The 12,023-nt window shown below is 35.3% G+C and overlaps 1 protein-coding gene across 2 annotated transcripts in view; it reads right to left on the reverse strand.

The window, feature by feature from the left end:
* The window catches only part of CFAP97 (cilia and flagella associated protein 97), a 36,470-nt gene that overhangs the window by 17,764 nt on the left and 6,683 nt on the right, over positions 1-12,023 (reverse strand). For both annotated transcript variants that reach the window (XM_080797052.1, XM_080797053.1), the window contains exon 2: positions 9,682-10,715. In XM_080797052.1, coding sequence (XP_080653178.1) covers positions 9,682-10,699 — 1,018 coding nt within the window. In that variant the 5' untranslated portion in view covers positions 10,700-10,715. The remainder of the gene's footprint in view (positions 1-9,681; positions 10,716-12,023) is intronic.

Consider the following 12,023-nt stretch of genomic DNA (forward strand, 5'->3'; position numbering starts at 1 on the left):
GAGTCTGGTGCCTCTCTGCGGATTCTAGCTTTTCTCAGAAGTTGATAAACACTTGGTGGTAAGTTGAGGATATCTGATATTTCCTACTCCCCTCTCTGAATCCTGTTTGCTGCAGCCTGTCAATAAAGGGCTAAGACGTGCCACCAGGGAGGATGGGGTAGGAGCCCATCTTAGGACAGGCAGCCTCTTCTTTATGGAGTAAAACAGGGTGAGACCTTTCCCTCGAGTAAGGTACTTCGCTTCATCCATCCTGCGTTGGTGTCAGTTTAGCAGTAAGCTTAACCACTTTCTTTACTCATCAGGGTTTCCTTAATCGCATTTCCACCTCTTATATTACTTTTCCTTTTCAGAATACATCTCTAATGAGGTATCTAATTATTTCATACAGAACCTAGGTGGTAAAATTTGAGGAGGAGCATTTCTAAAATGTGTCTATTTTGCCATCAAGTTTCTTCCTAAATTGACTTGATTTTACCTATACAAAGACCGAAACACATCTTCAGATCTAGTCATGTCAATTTATTTATTGTTCTGCAAATATCACACTCACGTCATAACCCAATACATAAACTTTTTTTTACTCCACTATTTCATTTTTTAAACATTCTCTCTGCCTGCCTAGTCAATGCTTTGCAGCTCAAGGCCGAAGAGCCAATTCCAACCACACCTTTTCAACATAAATATAGCAAAGACAGGCTTGGGGTGGGGACAGGAAGTCCCCCAAATCAGTCATGTTATTGAGATAAAAGAAGCTGAAATATTTAGAAATTCTACTAAATTTCAAGATCTACTTTAAAGTCAGCTATCAGATAAGTAAAGTCAAATATCTACTACTACTAGGCTACACTAATCTTCCCTTCTAACAGTTCTCACAGAACCCCAGAACCCTGCATTTAGAATACACCTTAGCAACCTATCAACTGCCTCATTCTACAAATGAAGAAATCGGAGCACAGAATAGTTACTGCTTGTCTATGGTCACATGGATAACACTCAGAAGCCAAAAGTCTTCTGATTCCACTTCTAGAATTTTCTTCACTCTTTTCTTCACCTCTTCACCTCACCTCACTGTAAGTAACCAAGTTCAAAACTGTTTCCTATTCTCTGGCCTGTAATTGGGATACCTGATTTTACATTCCTTGATTAACCTTTGTTTCAGAGGCTTAATATTTTATAGTTCAAATTTACAAACCTGTTAACATGTTATTTTAAATCAATAAATAACATTAACACTGTTGGCTCTATAGGCATCTCTCACCATCTGAACTCTGGCCCAATATTTTAATAACTAATTTTTTTTCTCAAAACAATAAAACTATTTCATTGCATCTTTGCATTGAAGATAGTGACAACGTTTAAATTGAGAGGGTGTAGATTATACTGTGTTCCCACCTCAGCTGTCCTCTGATAGGATCACATCTTTGTGGGGTGTGCTATGCATTATCACTCTTGTCTTCTTCAGGTTAGGTGGAAAAGGTTGTGAAGAAATTAGCTCAGCCAAAGAGGTCTAGAACAGCCCATAGAACAGACGTTGAAAGTGGTAAAACGTATTGAGAAATAAGTGCAGAAAAGGAATAGCTTGGCCATGCACACATCTCCCTCTCACCAGGTCCAACAATTTAGTTTTATGAGAAAAACTAAGAAAACTTAGGAAATTATTCTTGGATCTGAAAAACAGTGGGTCAATTGAGTATGAATCACAACTCTGAAAAACTGAAGTAATACAAAGAAATGCTTTATGCAATAAACTGATAGCTATAATTAGTGTATACAATCTTTTACTATTATAACAAACCTTTGTGGATTGTTGTATTAAGGACTTCAATAACAGATGGACCAAGTGGCAAAATGCCACCTTTGTTTCTGTGCCTTTAAAAGCTCTGAGCAGTACTTAGAATCAGGTCACTCAGATTGAGGCTCCCTACCTTACAGCATTATGAATAAATTTTCCTTCTACATTTAGCTTAGTTCCTGTGCTGAACAGTGTTTCAGTGCTTCATTTATATTTGGAGAAACTGTTTAGGGATTTTGGGTGGGAATAATACTTAGGCTTTCCATATCCAACTAAGTTTCAAAAATGAATTAGATAGGAATAGTGAGGGAGATACATCATTTGTTTACAATGAAACCAAATAGATTTTTAATGTCTTAAAACTCAACATTAAGGTCCTTGAATCGGCTTTGGTATCATCTCTGCGTTGACTAGAAATGTGGCTCTTTGGGTTTTCTACTCTAGATTTAATGAACCAGAATCTGCATTAAAGGCTCTCCAAATGACCTGTACGCATGCCTTTTTTTTTTTTTTTTTTCTGGGAGAGAGGGCAAGGGACATAGAGAATCTTAAGCAGGCTCCTTGCTCAGTGCAGAGCCAGATGAGGGGCTCAATCTCCCAACCCTTAGATCCTGACCTGAGCCAAAATTAAGAGTCTGATGTTTAAACCACTGAGCTACCCAGTGCCCCTGTATGCAATGCATATTAAAGCTTGAGAAACTCTGGCCTTGTGGATAAACACAAGGAGTCTGCTTGTCCCTTTTAGCATACATTTCTACTTTCCTCCTTAAGTCTTAACAAATCTCCCCGCCTCACTTTTAAAGACACCTACCTACCCCATGAAGCCCTGTTCCTAAGGGGAGGCTGACCTCCCTCCTCCTGATTCCTACTCCTAACTTCAGGGGGAGTCAGGCCCATAATAATCCTATTCTCTTGCTAATGACTATCTTACAAATAGGAGCGTAACCAATTCTGGGCAATGAGACTTAAGTGTGTCAGTTGAAAGCATTCTGAGAGCCAGAGGAAAGAGACAAGTTTTCCTTTCTCTGTACATTCTCATGTCTAAATGTAAATATTAAAAATTGCTGCAGACATCTCCTACTAGCCTAAGAATGAAGCAAATACCACAGCTGGGGGAACACAATGGTAGAACCTAGGTCTCTAAGGACATTTTTGAGCCACTGAATTGGCCAACTCTCAAACCTGGTCTACCTCTGGAATTCCTGTTAGGTAAAAAACATTGTTTCATTAGGAATTTCTGTTTCCTGCATCCAAAATCATCCTAATACAAAGAGATGATCATTGACAGTCCTGAACAAAAAGCTCAGGTATCACAAATTATTTTCCATTAGGTGGCTTTTAAAAATCTGACAATTCCAAAAGTGTGAAGTGTTTTCTTCCTACAAGAACCTTGTTATTGGATGTGTCCTCTCTCTCTCACCCTCTCAGTCCTAGGATAGAGAGGTTCTTGTAATTTGTGGAATCAAGAGGCATCTGAGTGGCTTAGTCAGTTAAGCAGCTCCTTCTGCCTTCGGCTCAGGTCATGATCCCAGGGTCCTGGATCAAGCCCTGAGTTGGGTTCCCTGCTCAGTGGGGAGCCTTCTTCTTCTCCCTCTGACCCTCCCCCCACTCCTCTTATGCTTTCTCTCTCTCTAGCAAATAAATAAATAAAATCTTTTAAAAACACTAGTAATTTGAGGAATCAAAAAGTACTTAAGAAATGGAACAGTGGGCCCTTAAAATGCAAATTATAATTTAGTCAAACAGTATTAAAAAAACACAATAAAACCTGCAAGTCATATTATACATTTTAACTAATTTTCTGTAACACTGCTTTCAACATCCATTTATACTGTTTTTAACCTAATCTTATTTTATTTTTTAAGATTTTATTTATTTGACAGAGAGAGAGAGAGAGACAGCGAGAGAAGGAACATAAATAGGGGGAGTGGGAGTGGGAGAAGCAGGATCCCCACTGAGCAGGGAGCCTGATGCGGGCTCAATCCCAGGACACTGGGATCATGACCTGAGCCTAAGGGAGATGCTTAATGACTGAGCCACCCAGGTGCCCCGATCAGATACATTTTAATGATTTACTTTCAAACACCTTCCAATTTTTATACTACAGAAATTATTTTTAAAAACAGAAATTCTGTTGGAGTGTCTGGTTGGCTCAGTTGGTAGAGCATGTGACTCGATCTCAGGGTTGAGTCCAAGTCCCACATTGGGTGTAGAGATTACTTAAAAAAAAAAAATATTTAAAAATAAATAAATGAAAATTCTGTCAACTTCAAGGAAAACAACTGACAATATTTTTTGGTGAAAATAAAATCTGAGTGTTTTAGTAAAACTTGGGATTTTTGGCAAACTTGAGTTTGAAAGCTTCCCAAAAGCCTCCTTATGAGATTGGTAGTGATATTAACAACTATAATTTCTATATAGTGTATTATGAAATACGTCATTTGTAAGCTCAACAAACCAGTATTTTCCAAATAACCTATAAATTCTGTTAATAAAACTATGAAAGGGTAAAAGACACATTCAAAATGTAAGATCAATAGTTTATACAATAATACACTATGAATTAGTCTCAAATGTCACATTGTAACTAACATTTAAGAAATTAATACCTGTGGAATCTTGGTATCAAAGAATATCTAAAATTAACTGAAAGGGCATTAAAATACTCCTCCATTTTCTAAAGATCTGTGTGAGGCCAGTTTTTCTTCATGTACTTCAACCAAAATATCACAACAGATGTATACAGAAGGCAATACAAGAATCCAGCTATCTTCTATTGCCACGCATCAGAGATTAGCAAAAATTACTCATTTTTTTGAGAGATAGTTATGTTTCACAAAACATCCTTATTACCATTATTGGTTTATTACCATTATTCTTAGATGAATTAATATTGTTTAAATTTCTAATATGATAAATATTTATAGATATAATCCACATAAAAAAAGGCTCTTTGGGGTCCTCAATAATTTTTAAGTGTGAATGTTTTTGGTCCAAAAGCCAAAAAGTCTGAAAACTGTTGTGCTAGAGCACTGGGGTTTGCACTGGCAATTTGGAAGAGTTGAAGACAGGTAAGTCCTCAACTTGATCAATCATCAACCTCATGAATCATACAATTGATCTTATACACTAGAAAGTGGCCATAAAATTTTTTTAAGTGAAAATTTTTACAGTGGATGGCTTGACAAAGATTTTCCCTAAAAAAGAATATTAATCAAATATATTAGCAATTGTAATTCTGACTATGGCACAGATGTATCCTGTGTCTTTCAGATGCCAATCTAAGAGGTAATTGTTAAAAAAAATCAAATGTCAGTGAAACATATGAAATACGCTTCCTGACCATTGCAGCTGTGCAACAACAGAAGCTCTCCTTTGTTTCTTCACTGACAAATAATGCCTATTTTGTGTCAATAGCTGCTAGATTTAAAGATTCTAGCAATGACTAAGATCCTGTCCTCATGTGGCTGATACCCTAGTGGGAGAAATAAGCAAATTACACTAATTCCAGGGTCTGATAAGTATCCTGATGGAAGGAAACCAGGCTTTTGTGACAGAGAGCCAGGGGCAGGGATGTGAAACTACTAAAAATAGAACGTTCAGAAAAAAGTATCTCTGAGGAGGTGATATGTACACCATAAAACTTGAAACAGAAGGTGTCTGTGCAAAGAAAAAGGGCAACAGCAAGTGGAAATATCCCAGAAAAACAAAGTATCTGGGAACAGTAAGGAAGCACTGTGACTGGAGCAAGGTAATAAAAGATTTTTTTTTTTTTTTAAAAGGAGATGCAAGAAATATCCACATGATGTAGAGTAATGGTTTTCATCGACTGTAATAGCCTATTAGACTAACAGCATCAAAATTTCTGTGGCGCCTAGGCATCAGTATTTGTTTTGTGTTTGTTTTAATATTAGTCTCCCAGGTGACACTAATATACTGCCTGGGATGACAACCACTGGACATTGACTCTGTTAGGCTACAATAAGGAATTTAGATTTTATTCTTAACATAAGGGTGAGCCCACAGAAGAGTTAAGAAGGAAACTAGTAAGACTGATTTTATTTTTAAAAGATCACTCTGGTTGTTAGTGGAAGAAGCAAAGGGGCAAGAACAAAAAAACTCAATCCTGAAAGTTTTAAGAGACTGAGTGGAGGGGGTGGAGGCTTAACAACTAGATGATAATGGCCAAATTCCAAGAGCCTGATTTTTCAGACACACAAAACAATCAATAGGTACACAAAGTAAAGAGAAAAGAAAACCTATAAAAAAGGGGACAAATGTAAACTCCTCCAACACTTTACCCATCTGACTATGAGAATCATTTGATTACCTAAGGGATTTGTTTATACTCTTACATTACCACCATATGTAAATTATGTACCAAAAGATTTGTTTTTTCAACTGCATTTCGAACAGAGAATACAATTTACAATTTTAAAATGTTATCTTCAATTAACTATTTTACAGTTACATTTACTAGAGTAAAGATAAAGTTTCAAGCTATTTTTATTTCATCTGGAAAAAACTGTTTCTTTCACACTAAAGAATAATAATAATAATAATAATGAATTGATATGTCCAAAAAATAATAAACTCATGGAAGTAAACAATAAAAATTTTTACTAATTAAAAAATATCTGTATCTTATAAAAATATACCATGCTCATGGATTAGAAGATTAATATTCTTAAAAAGTCATACTACCCAAAACAATCTATAGATTCAGTGCAATCCCCATCAAAATACCAATGGCATTTTTCACAGAGCTAGAACAAAGCATCCTAAAATTTGTATGGAACCACAGAATACCCCAAATAGCTAAACCAATATTGAGAAAGAATTTAAAAAACACGGTATTACACTTCTTGATTTCAAACTATACTACAAACTATACTACAAAGCTATAGTAATCAAAATGGTATGGAGTGGCACAAAAACTGACACACAGATCAATGGAACAGAACAGAGAGCCCAGAAATAAGCACATGCATATACAGTCAATCTATGACAAAGAAGACAAGATTATACAAGGGGGAAAGACTGTCTCTTCAATAAATGGTGTTAGAAAAACCAGACAGATACGTGCAAAAGAATGAAACTGGACCATCTTATACCATATACAAAAATAAACTAAACATGGATTAAAGATTTGAATGTAACACCTGAAACCATAAACTCCTGGAAGAAAACATTGGCAGTAAGCTCTCTGACATCAGTCTTTGCAGTATCTTTTTTGGACTAGTCTCCTCAGGCAAGGGCAATAAAAGCTAAAATGAATACGAAAACTAAGAAGCTTCTGTGCAGTGAAGAAAACCATCAATGAAATGAAAAGGCAATCTACGGGATGTGAGAAGATATTTGAATCATACATCTGATAAGGGGTTTGGTTTATATACCCAAAATATATAAAGAACTTACACGTTCAAAAACTATCAAAAAAATAACCTGATTAAAAAATGAGCAGAGGACCTGAGCAGACCACAATGAAATATTACCTCATACCTGTCAGAATGGCTAAAATGAAAAAGACAAGAAATAACAAATGCTGGTGAGGACAGGAGAAAGAATCCCTCGTGCACTATTGGTGGGGATGCAGAATGGTGTAGTCACAGTAGAAAACAGTAAGGGAGGTTCCTGACAAAATTAAAAATAGAAATAGCATATGATCCAGTAATTCCATTACTGGGTATTTAATCCAAAGAAATCAAAAAACATTAATTTATGGGGCACCTGGGTGACTCAGTTGGTTAAGCATCCAACTTCTGATCTCAGCTCAGGTCTTGATATCAGGGTCATGAGTTCGAGCCCCACATTGGGCTCCACGCTGGGTGTGGAACCTACTTAAAAAACAAAGCAAAACACTAATTTGAAAAAAATATATGGACCCCTATGTTTAGGACCCCTATGTTTGATTATTTATTATTTACAGTAGTCAAAATAAGGAAGCAACCCAAGTGTTCATACATAGATGAATGGATAAAGAAAATGTGGTATATATGTACAATGCACTATTACTCAGCAATAAAAAAGAATGAGATCTTTTCATTTGCAACAACATGGGTGGACCCAGATGGTATAATACTGAGAAATCAGTCAGAGAAAGACAAACACCATATGACTTCACTCATATGTGGAATTTCAGAAACAAAACAAACAAAGAAAAAAAGAGAAAAAAAAAACAGACTCTTAAATACAGAGAACAAACTAGTGGTTATCAGAGATGAGGTGGGTAAGTGGATGGTGAAATAAGGAAAGGAAATTCACAGTACACTTGTCACAATGGGCACTGAGTACTATACAGAATTGTTCAATCATTACACTGTACACCTGAAACTTTAACAGTGTTAAAGTTTATTAAAGTTAAAGTGTATTAATTACACTTTAATTTTTAAAAAAGGGCAGAGACCTGAATAGACATTTTTCCAAAGATGACAGGATGACCTACAGACGGCAAACAGGTACAGAAAAAGATGCTCATCATAACTAATCCTCAGGGAAATGCAAACCAAAACCGCAATGAGGTGCCACCTCACACCTGTCAGAATGGCTAAAATCAACAATACAAAAACAACAGGAGTTGCTGAGGATGTAGAGAAAAGGGAACCCTCTTACACTGTTGGGAATGTACATGGCGCAGCGGCTACAGAAAACACAATGGAAGTTCCTCAAAAAATTAAAACCAGAAAGGCCATATGATCCAGCAATCTACTTTTGGGTATTTATCGAAAGAAAATGAAAACACCAATTTGAAGAGATATGCACACCCTATGTTCACTGCAGCATCATTTACCATAGTCAAGATACAGAAGAAACCTAAGTATCCATAGACAAATGAACGGATAAAGATGTGATATATACATACAATGCAATTATTACTCAGCGATAAGAAAGATATCTTGCCATTTGTGGTGCCATGGACCTAGAGGGTATGATGCTAAGTGAAATAAGATGAAGACAAATATACCATCTGTCTTTCACTTGTATGTGGAATCTAAAAACCCAAACGAAAGAACAATACTAAACAGACTCAGATATAGGAAACAAACTGTTGCTTACCAGAGGAGAGGAAGGGTTAGGGGTTGCGGGGGACAAAAGAGGTGAAGGGAATTAAGAGGTACAAACTTCCAGTTATAAAATAAGTCATAGGGATGTGATATACAGTACAAGGAATATGGTCAATAATATTTTAATTTTGTATGGTGACAGATGGTAACTAGACTTATCATGGGCATCATCTCATAATTTATAAAAGTACTGAATCACTGTGATATATACCTGAAACCAATAGACTACCGTGTCAATAATACTTCAAAAAATTTGTATCTTAAAGGAACTGACACCTGAATTATGCTATTTCATCAACTTGGTAATTATTTTTCAAGTAATCCTCTTTAACCTTTAAAGTCTGAATAGTTCCCTACAGTTTATTCCAAAATTTCATTTGCTAGCATTTCTTGCCACTTTCTCTGATATGAAGACAACAGGTCAGGTTATTTTAATTTTAGTACTGTTGCCTTTCTTAAAGAAGAAAGTGAAATATATCTTATGCCCCTATCTCTCAAATGTGAAAAACATCTGTCTCCACTTCTCTCATTTCTGTTGTCTATATGGTCCCTCTAGACTTTATGACTTTGTAAGACACTAAACAAAATTAGGGTAGTAGCTACTAGTCCTAATTCATTAGCTTTTCAGTATTATAACTAATGACATTCCAGGTATTTTTAAGGTAAAATAGGATATTTGGTAAAGTTATTACATCAATTATCCCCAAAAATAAAATATATCTAATAGAAAAATCAGTGCAAATTCACAGTATTTGATATTTAAGCTCAATATACCATGAGGTTTACTATTTGTCCAATATTTATAGCTTTTAAAAAGAAAATTACCTTTCAAAAGATGATTGAGGTCCATCGTGTCATGTAAGGCTTTTTGTTTGTATCTGTGGTCTGAACTGGAATCTAACACTGAAGATTTTGAAGTGAGATCAGGCCCATGTTTTTCTTGCCCTTTTTTGGTTGATTTCAAAGATTTTGAATTATTTTTTAAATCCTCAACATTTCCATATACTTCTTGACTCACGTTTTCCTGTCTTTTAACTTTTACTTTTTGATCATTTGATGCTCCCAGTTCAAAAGACTGAACAGGGCTGATGTCTGGAGTTGACAGAGGAGTGACATCTGTCACAGTATCTTCCGATTCCTCAGGGTAGTCATTGACTTTTGGTTTAGTACTTGAAGGCTGTATTCCTGCTGATTTCATTCCTGGTTTATATTTCTGTTTTGGTGATAAGTGGGTTACACCACATAGACGTTTCTTTAACGATGGCGATGAATCAGAAATACAGTTATCGGACCCTGCATCTGAACAATCTGTGCCTGAACTTGAAGATGAGGAAGACAAAGAGGAAGAGGAGGAAGAGGAATTATTTTTGGAATACTTTTTACTTATGTTTTTTTTAAAGTTATTAGATGGCTTAGCTGACTTGGACCTGACATGTTTTTTCCCATCATCACTGCTTTCCTCTCCATCTGTATAATAATCATCTTCACCTTCTTTTATAATTTTAGGAATTCTACTTGGAGTGGGCAAGTGTACTTTATGCCCTGTTGTAGCATCCCACAATTTTTTTGATCTTGGAGTGGTCAATGATAAAGAATTTCTGGTTTGCTTATTATTTTCTACAGGGTGTTCTTCTGGAGGAATTTTCTCCTTTTTTTCATTTTCCTTTTTTTGTATTCCAAATTTCAAGTTTACATTTTCTGTATCTTTATCTATTCTCTCTTCAGGGTCATCATTTTGCTTGTCAAAAACTGTGTTACTTTCACATTTCTTTGCTTCTTCAAAGTCACTGTCAAAGAAGGAATGGTCCACTTCACCTTCTGACACATCTATAAACCGATCCATGGTGGTAAAAATATATCTGAAAAAGAGGCCAGTGTCACCATCAAATTAAAGAATAATTTCCCAGTACTTTTCACTTTTTATAATAATTACATATCCCAAACTGAGAAGTTTGATTATAGAGAAATGACAAAAAAAAAACCACCAAAAAAAAAAATAGTAACTCAGTAAGCGATAATCAGGCACAAGGGTAATAATAAATCATACCAGTGATTTGAAACATAAGTTCAGTTCACAAGAGTACTCAAGGCAAGCATATCACAAACATATACCTCAGTAAATAGCCATAAACCTAGGTGAACCCTAAGGAAAATCTGCCTTCTATAAGCACAAATAAGAGTTTAGAATAAGAAGGGATGGTGTTAACCTCCCCCAAATCAGCTAAGCCATCTTGAATTTAGAATTTGACCTCTAATACTATTCTCCACTTAAAAAACAAAAACAAACACACACACACACACACACACCAAACAAACCAAAAAAAAAAACCCCATCAGTCAAAAAACCTGTAATGACTTGGAAGGCAGCTGATTCTATTTCTGGAGGTAAAGAAAAACAAGGGCCTAGAAGATCTTACTGTTATCAGAAGGCACAGTATTCAAATATGCCTGATATCGTGATAATACAACAAAGGCTCTAGTTTAAAGGGGTTTCCACTGTCCAAGTTGGAAAATTTAGTACTGGAAAACAAAACACACAAAATACTCTTAAAAATGAAAAAGTACTTCTGTGGAAAGCTATTATATGATATTCAAAATCATAATGATATTCAAAAGGGCAAATAATATGAGGTACATTAAAGGAAAGGTACGTATAAATCTCTAATAATATACAGCCAACAATCCAATTGCGCAATCAGTATATTCAAATTATGATTAATTCTACTACAATAAAAAAATTATGTAATCTGTATTCTCAATCAACCAGGATACTCTGGAACCTTTTATTGCTTAAGTGATCCTGCAACCTATAAAACAAGTACAAACATGATTTAAAAATCAACCAAACTCATACTATCAGTACTAATGCGATAGGTTAATAAGACAGATGAGAGGTATGTGTGGTAATACATCTTACCATCATTGGGTAACTTACTCTGCCTTAAAGGTTTTGAAGAATTTAAGAGATTCTGACATAATAAACATAAAAACTTAACTATTCAAAATCAACTTTTAAATGCTTATTTAGTAACTTACCAGATTTATTAAAAATGTCTAAAAGCTTAGTTAGACTTCCTTTATTAGATATATAAGTATCCCTTGTCAGATGTTCAAGGTACTTGAGAAAATCAAATATACTAAAATTATAATTGTGCTGTTCATGTAAA

Source organism: Martes martes (genome assembly GCF_963455335.1).
Source record: "Martes martes genome assembly, chromosome: 2".
In the NCBI taxonomy this organism is placed as follows: domain Eukaryota; kingdom Metazoa; phylum Chordata; class Mammalia; order Carnivora; family Mustelidae; genus Martes; species Martes martes.